This window comes from Cotesia glomerata, linkage group LG4, assembly GCF_020080835.1.
Source record: "Cotesia glomerata isolate CgM1 linkage group LG4, MPM_Cglom_v2.3, whole genome shotgun sequence".
Taxonomy (NCBI): domain Eukaryota; kingdom Metazoa; phylum Arthropoda; class Insecta; order Hymenoptera; family Braconidae; genus Cotesia; species Cotesia glomerata.
The window spans coordinates 26,564,219-26,579,022 of NC_058161.1; the positions used below are offsets into that span (position 1 = coordinate 26,564,219).

Here is a 14,804-nt window from a genome sequence, read left to right on the forward strand (position 1 = left end):
AATTGAAAATTTTCAAAAATCGGGAAGTTATTGTTTTTACCCCGTTTTTCGAAAATCGAGTTTTCATCAGATCTCGACGTTTTGAGGTCCTAGGAAGCTTTCCTGACTATTTCCGCGGTGATGTCACCGTGTCTGTATGTGTGTGTGTGTGTGTGTGTGTGTGTGTGTGTGTGTGTGTGTGTGTGTGTGTGTGTGTAAATCTCTCATAACTTTTGAACGGATCATCCGATTCGATCGAAATATGCGGCGTTTTGAAGAGTTCCTTTGCCCCTAGAATTATGATACTAATTTACAGAATTTTAGTAGATAAATTTTTAGAAATCTCAAAAATAAAATTTCTAAAAATTCGTTTTTTTGAAATATCTTTTAAACAGCTAAACCGATCAATTTCAAAAACTAATCAGCTCTTAACCTCAAAAAACTACGTTGATTACCACCAGCCCGGTCAAAATCGGTTAATTTGTTCGTGAGATATCGTTGTCGAAAAAAATTGAAAAAAATTATTTTTTCAGAATTTCTATGAAATTTTTAGTCTGATCAGTTTAAAAGTTATTGTGGTTTGAAAATTCAAAAAATAGTGTTCTATAAAACTTCCATTAGCCTTTTGAGCTCGAAGAGCTCAAAAGCACAGAACAGCGATTTATTTGAGCTCTCAGAGCTCAAAATTACACATAAATTATATTTTTGAGCTCGAAGAGCTTAAAAAATAAGTGAATTCTTGAGCACTTAGGTATGGAGGTAGCGGGAAGTTGCAGAGATGGCCTTTAGGTCAACCGTTTTCCTAATTTTTTTTTTTTGAGTCTCGAGTGAAAAAATGTTAGTTTTTGATGTTTTAAGAGCCCTTACCAAAGGACAGCTCAAAAAAAAATTTTTAAGAGGTCACTCCAAATTTTTTAAAATTTCAAAAATCGTCAAAAATCGAATTTTTTTTTTTTAATTTTTTTTCTCGTTATGGTATAATTTTATAGACCAAAAAAAAATAAGTTTCTGAAAGCTTCAGTTCAAAATTTAAATTTTGAAAGGTCGCTCATAATTTTTTTTTTTTTCTTTAATTAGTTATATCGCCGACTTTAAGTGTTGGAAGTGGTAAGTTGGGGTCTTTTTGGTTTGAAAAAATCTTAACCTACGCGGCAAGGTCAAATCTCAACCAAGCTGGTTTCTAAGACCAGCTTGGGATTCGAACCCACGCCTGGCAGTTGATTAAATAAAATTATTAAATTAAAAAAAAATTATATTGTCTATGTTGTGCTTGATTTTTAGTTCATCTCGTGATGTATTTTTATCGATTATTGTACTAAATAAAAAAAAAAAATGCATGGAATTTTAATTTGAATAGTAAAAGGTCGCTCGAAAAAATTTAAACTAATGCAATAATAAATTGAAAAAAATTATGAGCGACCTTTCAAAATTCAAATTTTGAACTGAAACTTTCAGAAACTTATTTTTTTTTAGTCTATAAAATTATACCGTAACGAGAAAAAAATTAAAAAAAAAATTATATTTTTGACGATTTTTGAAATTTAAAAAAATTTGGAGCGACATCTTAAAAATTTTTTTTTAAGCTGTCCTTTGAAGAGAGCTCTTAAAACATCAAAAACTAACATTTTTCACTCGAGAGTCAAAAAAAAATAGTCGGTTTTTTTGGGCCACCCTAATATATTGTCTAGGGTGATTTTTTTTTTACTTTATTTTTTTTTTTTCGGTCCCATCGTGAATTCTTGTTGGAAATACCCAAAAAAAAATTCCCTGAAAGTTTGAGCTCTTAATATTAATTAACGTCCTCGACCAAGGCATGTGAATATTTCCCATTGAAAATACACAAAAACTTTGATTTTTAATTTTTGAATTTCTAAAGCCCAGCGGCATTTCATGGGATCACTTTGATCGAAGATGGTTTTTTCTTAGAATTGAACGCTCTACAAAAGTGCCCATTGCCGCAAAGTCGTAACTCACACTGGCGAGGCAGTACGGGCCACTGAACCTGATTTTTTCATAAAATTGGCGTTTTTTCGCATTTATCTCGTAAATATCAAGAGCTACGGAAAAAATGTAAATGACAAGCTTGTAGAGAATTCAATTTCCAACAAAAAAAGTCCTATAGACCAAATCGCTAAGATCAATATTAAGCGAGATATTAAGCCTTGAATATATTTTTTCGTGAAATTTTGGCCGATCATTGATTTAAACTTATTAATATCTTGTTTACTTTCTCTGTTTTTTATATTTTTTCTTCAATATATTTTTTTAAGGCTAAAAAAACAGGATATAATAAGTATCTTACATTATAAAAGCTTATATCTTAAGAATCTTTAATAAATAATGGATTTACGAGTTTCTGCATAAAACTTATGAATTCAATTACACTTAAATAATTTATATATTATTAACAGTTTATTAAATTATAATAGTTCGAATTATATTAACAAAAATAAGTATTTAATAAAAATAAAAACAACAATACCAATTAATTATTATTGAAAGCAGAAAAATGAATTGTTAGATTAATTCATTGTCAATATATTGTGATTTTTTACACGATGTGTATTGAGATCGATGGTGCTGAACAGTTTGAAAAATTATTTGTCTTTCATCTTCGTTATAAGTCAATACTTCATTAAAACTTTCGGCTAGCGCTACTCCTCTTTCCGCAGTATCGTTTACTACTTTTAACTTTTTGAATGTATCATAACATCGTTTATACTCAAGATTTGATTCCCACAAACTTGGATCTGTATGCAAAAATTCATAGGGGAGCTCAAATTGCTCAAAAATAAACAACGAGTTTGGATTAACAAAATCGCTTATGTTTTTCTCATATAACGACGTTATTCCTTCATAAGCGACTGATAAACGTTTATTAGGCTTTTTGACCGCTACCTGGGAATTTATTTTTTGTACGATCTTTACTTTTTCTTCTACTGACACAGTTTCATCAAAAAGAGCTAAACAAGCAAGATTTTCGTGTAAGTACCACAAATGCCGAGACAATTTATCGAGTGCTGCATTTGCAATTTCTGGATGTATTTTTCTGTAGTCAATAAGATCTTTTACTAATTGCAAATCCGAGTTTGGAGCATTTATTGCATTAGGAGCAGTAAACCATATTTTTACATAAAATATTACGATGAAAACACATATTTTCTGCAAAATTTTTTTTTCGTTTGCTCCCATTTTAAACTGGTTTCTAAACATATATATTTTCAAGCAATAGAGAGCTTTCGATAACCACCGTGCGTGATGAAAAGCACTAGGTGCTTTAAATTCGGCTCTATGACTTTTGATACCACCCAAAAAGATACAGCTCAGCTCCAAAAACTCCTTGTAATCATTTCTCGGATGATGATTCTAACAAAAAATAAGAAAAATTTAATAACTGCGGCCAGAAAAGAAGATATTTTCAGAATTTTAAAGTAAAAAATATTATTTAAAAAGGCAAAATTTATAAAACTAAATCACTTAAAAATTCGAGTTATATCGAAGTATGCAAAATAACTACACTGATAAAAGGATTTATTTACTATTAATAATTTGATTTATTTGAAGATAATAATTTAATTTAATAAATATTTTTTAACATTAAATAAATATTTATTAGGGAGAAAAGTACATTTAATAATATTTATTAAATATTTATTAATAGATAACAAATATTTATTAACAGTTAATAAATACTTGGTTGAGTGAATTTGTTTGGCTTGCAATGTCATATGATATGAAGGTAACAAAACTATTATAATATTAGAACTAACCAATTTCCTCATTATTGGGAGTTTCTACTTCCATCGCATACAGATTTCCAGAAGTTTCTTCTGGTATAACGTCAATTGCTGGTAGATGGATATTTCTATTTCCTTTACGACAATCTGTCAAAAATTGCTGCAAATTTTTCGGTAAATTTTTTAGTGCAGCACAATTTGCAATGTCAAATAATTTATCAAGACGTTTGCTAAACTGTTCCACATTTGTTCGTTGTCTTTTCGATGTCTTTGCACGACTTCGATGATTCTTCAGTTTCATGTAGTCATAGTTTTTAATACTGTGCTGAGGTCGAGAAGTTGGAATCAAAAGATTAGCCCAAATAGCATTCGTATCACTGATCACACTACTAGCACTTGTTCGTATACTTAATTTTAAGGATTGACGTTTGTACATAAAGAGATTCAATACATCCCTACACGAAGGTAACTTAATATTATTAATATTATGAATTTCAAATCCAATTAAATAATTATAAACTCTATTTCCGATTTGTTCAGACATCTTTGACAAGAATAAAAATGATAGAAAAATGTAACGCAACGTAAAGCATACAAATGCGACGCGAGTACATTCAGTGTTCACTGAGCTTTGTTCTCGATATTTGCGGCATTAGTATCACACAATAAAGAACAAAGAAAGCGCTGCAATTAGGCGGGTGATTTATTAAACTAATTCAAGGTTACGTAAAAGAGGGGATTTTTGGAGAGGAGAGAGGCTTTCGATTTGCGGACAATGACTGAGCTTTCGCTGGTCGCGTACTTTTTGTCAAACGTTGTTGATCAACTGGTGGGGGAATCACCGCGATGTTAGTTACATCGCAACGTTGCCATTAGATTATTCAGTACCTACTGACGGAGAAGAAACAAAAAGAAAAGAGTTTGATTAAATGTTTATTATCATTAAAGGTTAAATATTGTAGATTATTAATTTTGCTTCAGTTTTCTAGCCTTGAAAAAATATATTGAAGAAAAAATATGAAAAACAGAGAAAGTAAACAAGATATTAATAAGTTTAAATCAATGATCGGCCAAAATTTCACGAAAAAATATATTCAAGGCTTAATATCTCGCTTAATATTGATCTTAGCGATTTGGTCTATAGGACTTTTTTTGTTGGAAATTGAATTCTCTACAAGCTTGTCATTTACATTTTTTCCGTAGCTCTTGATATTTACGAGATAAATGCGAAAAAACGCCAATTTTATGAAAAAATCAGGTTCAGTGGCCCGTACTGCCTCGCCAGTGTGAGTTACGACTTTGCGGCAATGGGCACTTTTGTAGAGCGTTCAATTCTAAGAAAAAACCATCTTCGATCAAAGTGATCCCATGAAATGCCGCTGGGCTTTAGAAATTCAAAAATTAAAAATCAAAGTTTTTGTGTATTTTCAATGGGAAATATTCACATGCCTTGGTCGAGGACGTTAATTAATATTAAGAGCTCAAACTTTCAGGGAATTTTTTTTTGGGTATTTCCAACAAGAATTTACAATGGGACCGAAAAAAAAAAAATAAAGTAAAAAAAAAAATCACCCCAATATATATATATATATATATATATATATATATATATATATATATATATATATGTATATATATATATATATATATATATGGGTCATTCTCAGTTAAGACGTAAATCGCTTATTGATAAAACGCGGCACAATAAAAAATTTGAAAATTTAATTCAATTTTATAATGTTTCGATCAAAACAATCATTCTAAACGTGTCTGCAAGGCGGTCAGTCAATTTATTAATTTGATCTTATTTTATTTGAAACCAGGGGAGATACTCAATTTAGGGGAGAGACTTGATAAACAGTATGTCAAAAATACTAGGAAAACGGATGACCCTGAAGGCCATCCCTGCAACTTCCCGCTAATTCCATACCTGGACGCTTAAAATTGCACTTATGTCGTTTTTGAGCTCTTTGAGCTCAAAAATACAGTTTATGTGTTGTTTTGAGCTTTCCGAGCTCAAAAGTCTAATAGAAGTTTGGAAAAACACTATTTTTTGAGTTTTCAAACCGCAATAACTTTTGAATGAATGAATCGATTTTTTTGCGGTTGGCGGCATTCGACGCAGTTTTTAAAGCCTCATAAAAAATCTTTAATTATGAATTGATCAAACAAGAAATTTCAAGAAATATTGCCTGGTGGCAACTTTAGACATAAAAAATGCCTTCAACTCTGCCAACTGGGATTGCATCATGCAAGCCCTTCAAGAGATGAACGTACCAGGATACCTACGAAGGATAGTCGCTAGCTATTTCACAGATAGAGTCCTGAGATATGACACGAAGAATGGTCCAAAGGAGTATGATGTTACTGGAGGTGTACCGCAGGGTTCTGTTCTCGGTCCACTTCTCTGGAATGTCATGTACAATGGATTGCTGAGTCTGAAACTACCAAGAAATGTCAAACTGGTAGCGTACGCGGACGACGTAGCCGTAGTAATCGTTGCCAAGCATCTTGATGAGATAAAACATATGTTCGCTATCACCTTTGAGCGAATTAACCAGTGGATGGACACAGTAAATCTACAACTGGCTAAACAGAAGACCGAGGCTGTACTTATCACTAGCAGAAAAGTGGTGGAAACGATCAATCTAAACGTCGCAGACCAAGAAATCACATCCCAACCATTCATTCGATATCTGGGAGTGATGCTCGATGCCCGACTTAACTTCAAATAACAAGCTGAACACGTGACCGCCAAAGCATCAGCAGTAGTAGCCAACCTAGTACGATTGATGCCCAACATCGGTGGCCCGAAGCAGACAAGGAGGTCATTGCTATCATCAGTAGTTACATCGGTCCTCACATATGGTATATCCATTTGGGCCGACGCACTTGAGATCCAAGAATCATGGAGGAAAGCATGTCCAGTTTACCGACTGAGCGCGCTAAGAGTAGCCAGCGCCTTTCGAACAATATCAGAGGAAGCAGTGTGTGTCATTTCCAGAACTTTGCCGCTCAGAGTCCTAGCTGAGGAAAGACGTAACCTTTACCAACGAAAGAGGACAACCGCACAAAGTGCCGAGGAACTCAGAGCTAAAGAACGGTAGAACAGCATCGCACGATGGCAAATGCAGTGGGACGCCGCGACAACGGGGAGATGGACACACCGTCTCATACCGAAGATCGACGTTTGGCTAAACCGAAGTCATGGCGAGGTCAATTACTATCTGACGCAGTTGTTGTCAGGACATGGATGTTTTCGGACGTATCTTCACCGTTTCAAGCATGATGATTCACCGGAGTGCCCGTCCTGCCCAGGAATCAATGAAGACGCGGAGCACGTTTTCTTTGAGTGCCCACGATTTTACCCACAGCGAGATGAGCTGGAGATGATCCTAAAGAAGAAAATCCAACCAGAGACAATAGTAGAAGCAATGTTGTCATCAAGAGCCTCCTGGAACGCCATCAGCACATTTGCAACAGAGGTCCTTATAGACTTGCATTCCATCGAAAGAAGAAGAGCAAATGACAACAACTAGAAGAAAGGTAAAATAACACCTTAGCTACCAGAAGAAAGAGCAGTAGCTAGATCTTCCCCTCACGAAGTAATGCCTAACGGCGGTTTCCATGAGGGATTAGGGGAATGAGGAAAAGGGGTTTAGGGTTTAGTGGGTAGGGGCGCTAGCGTCGAGTTTTAGTATGACACTGCGTCGAGTCGCCACATATCCAGGCCAAACAACTATGCCTAGAATCCGTAAAAAGGATTCCCCCCCCCCCCCTTAAAACAAAAAAAAAAAAACACACACACACACACACACACACTTACACACACACACACACACACATACATACATACATACATATAGACATAGTGACACCCTCGCGGGGATAGTCTGTGACTTTCTGTGACCTTCAATTGTCGAGATCTGATGAAAACTCAATTTTTGCAAAACGGGGTAAAACCAATATACAATAACTTTCCGATTTTTGAAAATCTTCGATTTTCTTAGCGGGAAGTTAAAAACATAATAATTGATTTTTTTCAATGAACTATATTGTGAATATATTTATAAGTTAAATTAAATAACAATATGCAACCTTTAAACAGTAAAAAAAATTAGGAAAACGGTTAACCCTAAAGGCTATTCCTGCAACTTCCCGCTACCTCCATACCTAAGTGCTCAACAATTCACTTATTTTTTAAGACCTTCGAGCTCAAAAATATAATTTATGTGTAATTTTGAGCTCTCCGAGCTCAAATAAATCGCTGTTCTGTGCTTTTGAGCTCTTCGAGCTCAAAAGGCTAATGGCAGTTTTGTAGAACACTGTTTTTTTAATTTTCAAACCGCAATAACTTTTGAATGGATTAACCGATTTCCACGCAGTTGGCGGCATTCGACGCAGTTTTATTATCCTTATAACTTATTTCCAAGTTTTGATTGATCGTACCGAAAATTTCGCAGTAATCCTGAAAAAACACTTTTTCTCGGTTTTCTTTCGTTCACGATATCTCTCGAATGAATTAACCGATTTCGACCAGCTTGGTAACGATCGACGTGCTTTTTTATTGGCTAGAGTTGATTAGTTTTTGGAATCGATCGGTGGATCCGTTTAAAAGTTATCCAAAAAAAACCACATTAGAACAAATTTTTTTTCTTAGTTTTTTTAAGATTTCTCAAAATCTACTGATCCGAATCGGTCCAAATCATACTCAAAAACTAAGTTTGGCCAAGCCCTTTCCAATGGCACCAACCGCGATAAAATCGAATCCCCCGTTCAAAAGTTATAAGCGGTTCACATACTTTCTCACACACACAAACACACACACACACACACATGCCAAAAAGACGCTAAACCGAGCCATTAAATCAAGAAAAGCGATATTGTGGAAACAGATCTGTAATGATCTAGACAAGGACATCTGAGGCAAAGCCTACCATATTGTCACCAAACGACTTGGAAAAGCTTTATCAGAAGCGCCGAAGTCTCCTGCCTTAATGGACAGCATTGTAGCGGAGCTTTTCCCCAAACACCCGCCGCGGGAGAAGAATCACTACGCTAAAAACAGCGAAGGAACACCCTTCACAACTAAGGAACTACAAGACGCGGCCAAGTCATTCAAAACAGGAAAGGCACCTGGACCTGATGGCATCCCGGCAGCGGTGATCGAGTTTGTAGCCCTGGAATATCCAGACATACTCCTGAACACCTACAACGCATGCTTGGCAACTGTCACTTTTCCCGCGGTCTGGAAGCGGCAGAGATTGGTTCTCTTAGACAAAGGAAAAGGAACCCCCGTAACACCTTCGTCGTTTAGACTACTCTGTATGCTAGACATTGCTGGAAAACTGCTCGAGAAGCTCATACAAGGGAGACTTCGCAACGACATCGACCGTGCTGGAGGTTTTGCCACCAACCAGCATGGCTTCCGGTAAGGTCGTTCGACAGTCGGAGCGATCGAGAAAGTTATAAAGACAGCGACACAAGCATGGTCTGGTAGCCTCAAAGCTCGTAATGTATGTCTCCTCCTCACGCTAGATGTCAAAAACGCATTTAACAACGCAAATTGGAGAGACATTTTAGATGCTCTGGAGCACAAGTTTGACGCGGAGCCAGAGAATCTGGCACTAGTCGACAACTACCCGGACGAAAGAAAGCTAATAGCGGAAACTACGGAAGGCCCACAAGAATACGCCATAACGGCTGGCGTACCGCAAGGCTCAATAATGGGGCCCGATCTATGGAATGCAGACTACGACGAGCTTCTTGAAATCTCTTTACCAAAGCAAGTAGAGCTAACGGGCCTTGCAGACGACGTTGCGGCCACGATAGTAGTAGACAGCGTAGAAAAGGCCGAATTACTGGTTCGAAACTCGCCAAGCATAAAACCGAGATGGTTGTTCTGACACGTCAAAAATGGTTCCCAAAACCATTCGCTGTAGATATGGAAGGAACAACACTGACGTCAACAAGGGCCCTGCGCTATCTAGGGGTAATGATAGACGAGAAACTATCTTTCCGCGAACACCTTGACAGTGCATGCAAGAAAGCCAGCAAGACGGTGTCTAGCCTAGCAAGAATCATGACCAACACTATGGGACCAAGAACCAAAAAGAGAAGAGTTTTTCTAGAAGTAGTCCACTCGGTACTGCTTTATGGAGCAGAAATATGGGCAGGCATATTGAAACAGAAGACCTACCGACGAAAAATAGCGGCAGTGCAGCGGCGAGGCGCTCTCAGGGTTGCCTGCGCCTATCGAACGGTTTCCGAGGCGGCTATATTGGTCATTGCGGGAGCCGCACCCATCGATCTACTCGCGTTTGAGAGAGCGAAACTCTATGACGCTAAAAACAGTGATGAAAACATGAAGGACGCAAGAACGAGGATAAAGGCGGAAACGCAACAAGAGTGGCAGGACCGATGGACATCGGGAGAGACGGGCAGATGGACGGCACGCCTGATCCCAAACATCATTGTCTGGCTTTTTCGGGAATACGGAGAAACGGACTTTTTCTTGACCCAGCTATTGACGGGATATGAGCAGTGCAATGCCTATCTTTTTTAGATGGGACTGCACAGCACACCAACGTGCAAATACTGCTCAGACAAAATTGACAACGTCGAGCAGACGTTCTTTGAGTGTGACCGGTGGAAGGACTACAAAAGCAGTACTGATGAAACTATTGGCACCACGCTCTCCCCTGAGAGCTTAGTAACCTGCATGATCAAAAAAGAAGATAACTGGTCTGCTGTCACAGCCTATACACAGTGTCTTTTAAAGGAATAAATCGTAGAAAGAGACTAGTAACTAGGAGCAACCGTCGTGAGACGCAACACGGACTGGATTCAAGTAATGCTAACGCGGTCCCTGTGCAGTCTTCCCCGTAACATCTATGGGGAAAGAGAGAGGAGGATGTTTAGTCGGTATTGTTGTCAGTAATATTGACTTCCGAGTCCGACATACCCAGGACAAACATCTGGTCCTGGTATACGTAAATGTATTCGACCTCCTCTATATAAAAAAAAAAAAAAAAAAAAAAAACACACACACACATATATACAGACATATTGACAACCTCTCGGGAGTAGTCAGGGAAGCTTCCTAGGACCTCAAAACGTCGAGATCTGATGAAAACTCGATTTTCGAAAAACGGGGTAAAACCAATAGCTTCCCGATTTTCGAAAATCTTCGATTTATTTAGTGGGAAGTTAAAAATTAGAAAAACGGTAGACACTGAAGGCCATCCGTGCAACTTCCCGGTAATTCCATACCTAAGTGCATAAAACTGCACTAATGACGTTTTTGAGCTCTTCGAGCTCAAAAATACAATTTTTGTTATTTTGAGCTGTTCAAGCTTCAAAGTCTGATAGAAGTATCATAGAACAATATTTTTTAAATTCTCAAACCGCACTAACTTTTAAATGAATCAACTGATTTTCACGCGGTTGGCAGTATTTGACGCAATTTTCTAAGTTTCATGACGAATCTTCAAGTTTGAATTGATAAAACTAGAAAATTTAGAGTAATTCCAAAAAAACACTTTTTTTGGTTTTCTTTCGTTTATGATATTTCTTGAAAGAATTGATCAATTTCGACCAGCTTGACGGTGATCGACGTGATTTTTTGATGCTAATAGCTGATTAGTTTTTGAAATCGATCAGTGCAGCCGTTTTAAAGTTATTCCAAAAAATGTCGGAGTTATGTTAAAAAAACACTTGTTTCCAAATATTTTATCGAGGATATCTCTCTAACCAATCAACCGATTTCCACGTATTTGGCGGCGATCGACGCAGTTTTTTCAGCTCTGAAATTATTCTATGTGATTAAAAACGATCCAGAAGAAAAGACGAAGTTACGTCAAAAAAACAATTTTTTCGGGTTTCTTTCGTTCACGATATCTCTCGAACGAATCAACCGATTTTGACCGGATTAGTGGTGATCGACGTGGTTTTTCAAGCTTAAGGGCGGATAAGTTTTTGAAGTTGATCAATAGAGCCGTTTAAAAGATATTCAAAAAAAATTACTTTCAAAAATGATTTTTTTTTATTTTTTTTGAGATTTTTAAAAATTTCTTAAAATATATCGTCCCGAATCGGTTCAAATTCTTAGGAAATCTAAGTTTGAGGGAACTCTTTAGAACGCCGTTGAGTACGTTCCGATCGGTTCAGTCGTTCAAACGTTATAAGCGAGTCACATAGTCACACACACACACACACACACACACACACACACACACACACACACACACACATTCGGGGCTGAGGAGAAACTGCTACCAGACGCGTCTTCCCGAGCGGATGGGAGAACGCTCGCTGTCCTTGGATGACACTAGGTCTCTTAGTTGATGAAGTGCAGAGGATAGGAGCTAAATAAAATACGTTCCCGTGGACAAAACTCCCCCCCCTCCCTTTAATGGGTTGGTCACACTAACTGACCTAGCAAGACGATCGTTCCTTGCTGTAATCTACCGGGAGTGTCCGGAACCCGTGTCGATTATTTCCGACGATGCAGGCCACGGCTGATGTGAGCTTGCTCTGCCAAGGTGTAAGTTGCAGCAGTGGATCAGGAGCCAGCTACTTCGGGCCTTGATCAGAAAGTACGCAGTGAGTGTTAGAGATCGGAATCTTCACCGCTCTGAGCGAGTCTAGTCCGTCCGTGTATTCCGGGACTGGCTAAGTGTCGGCTAGGCCTCAGGGAACTGGGGTAGGAGTACTATCTCCGAGTGTACACCCGTTCCTAGTTATGGCAACCCGCTCCACTCCGTACGATGCGCTGGTAAATCAAAAAGTATGAGTAATTCACAGGAAACAAACAAGAGTGAATAACTTCTGATTTTTTTGAATTTTCAATTTTCTTAGCAGGAAGTTAAAAATAATGTTTTATTAAACTGCTATCAGACTAAAAAAATATTTCTTTGAGTTCGGAGAGCTGAGAATAAAGAACAAATTGTATTTTTGCGCTCGAAGAGCTCAAAAACATCATAAGTGCAATTTTAAGCGCTTAGGTATGGAATTTGCGGTAAGTTGCAGGGATGGCTTTCAGGGTCAACCGTTTTTCTAATTTTTTATCTTGATTCAAGACAATAAAACTTTTAAAAATTATTTTCTTGGTTCAAGAATTTTTCTCTTGATTTAATTTAATTTTTTTTTTTTCTGTGTAGAGCCCGTTGGTTACTCTACATTGAGGGAAAAATTTTCTTTTGAAAAAATGGGCATTATTGCGACAAGTAATCAATATGGTAAACATTTTTCACAATTTTATTTCGCATTACATCATTGCTCATTTATTTAAAAAAATTTTTTTTCTCAGTATGGAAAAAATGACAAACAGACACATAAAATCTTATAAAATCTATGAGTTTTTCTGGACGCATTTGTCCATATTATTAAATTTTCTATGAAAATTTATGATTTTTTCAGCTTGGTAATAGTTGGAATTGATCGATACAGTAGTCGAAAAGTTGCTGAAAAAAAATAAATTTTAAATCTTAAGTTTTCGAGAGGTATAAGAATTTTTTGAGTTTAAATTTATAAGAAAATTAGGAAAATGGTTGACCCTAAAGGCCATCCCTGCAACTTCCCGCTAATTCCGTTAATACCTGGCCGCTTTTTTTGAGCTCAAAAATACAATATGTGTGTTGTTTTAAGTTCTCCGAGCTCAAAAAGATACCTTATCTATGCTTTTGAGCTCTTTGAGCTCAAAAGCCTGATAGAAGTTTCATAGAACACTATTTTTTGAATTTTCAAATCGCAATAACTCTTAAATGAATGAACCGATTTTTACGCGGTTGGCTGCAATCTACGAAGTTTTTTAAGCCTCATAAAGAATTTTTAAGTTTCAATTGGTCAAACTGAAAATTTCGGAGTAACTCCGAAAAAACCCTTTTTTCGGTTTTCTTTCGTTCACGATATCTCTCGAACGAATCTACCGATTTTGACTAGATTGGCGGCGATCAACGCGGTTTTTGAAGGTTGAGAGCTGATTAATTTCTGGAATTGATCGGTAAAGCCGTTTAAAAGTTATCCCAAAAAAACCACTTCTGAAAAAATTGTTTCTCCTATTTTTTGAGATTTTTCCAAATTTCACAAAATCTATCGGTCCGAATCGGTTCAAATTAACAGGAAATCTAAATTTGGTAAAGCCCTTTTGAATGGCACCAACTGCGATGAAATCGGTTCACCCGTTCAAAAGTTATAAGAGGTTTACATACTTACACACACACACACACACACACACACACACACACACACACACACACACACACACACACACACACACACACACACACACACACACACACACACACACACACACACACACACACACACACACACACACACACCCCGTGTCGGGCTTGCTGGGTCCCGCATCGGGCGCCTCCTCAGGTGGCGGATAGGGGAATGCCCGGCATATCTGCACGTCAGATGCGTCGGGTACCGAGGAAACAGAATACTCGGGGTGGACCAAAACCTAGCAAAAGATGATATGGAAATGTCAGAAGATTTTCAAACATCGTTTACAGTACAGAGGATGGATACCTCAGTGCCGGCGAGAGAAGGCGTGCAAACGGGCCTAAACTTGTCGTTATCAAGCGACCGTTTAAACAGTGGAGTAGACCCCATGGCTCTGCTGTCTAGCAATGCTAGCAAGGTTACAGGGAGTACGAAATCAGCCCAGATGGCAGAGAACGGACAGCTGAGCAACATTCCTTCAAAAAGTGGAGGACCTTTTGCTCCTGCCACTAATCAAACCCACCGAGGTAGAATGAACTCTCTACCGACCGTCACCGGCCAACAGTCACCAATGGAGAGGCTCGGCAACAAGATTGATGAGTTAGCCGACTTCATAAAAGACAAAAAGAATCTCCACCATGAGATCAGAAAATTGGTTTCGTCTATTAGTACGGCATATAGGCTGGCCAACAAATCACCAACGAAGTCGGCGTCAACGACTCAAACATCTCCGAGTCTGAACAAAAAATCACAGCCACCTCTGACCACTCCTAAGAAATTACCACAGTAAGGAGATGGCAACAAGAAGAGGTCGCTGTCCACGCCCAGCCCTTCCTCAGATATTGACAAGCCAGC

The 14,804-nt window shown here is 37.7% G+C and overlaps 1 protein-coding gene across 1 annotated transcript; it reads right to left on the reverse strand.

Moving 5' to 3' along the window:
- Positions 1 to 3,061: 3,061 nt before the first annotated feature.
- Positions 3,062 to 4,408, reverse strand: LOC123262499. Its single transcript, XM_044724743.1, has 2 exons — positions 3,750 to 4,408; positions 3,062 to 3,345 (listed from the first exon to the last, which is right to left on the reverse strand). Exons 1-2 carry the CDS (start codon positions 4,258 to 4,260, stop codon positions 3,326 to 3,328), a joined length of 531 nt encoding a protein of 176 aa, XP_044580678.1. The 5' UTR covers positions 4,261 to 4,408; the 3' UTR covers positions 3,062 to 3,325.
- Between the last annotated feature and the right edge of the window lie 10,396 nt (positions 4,409 to 14,804).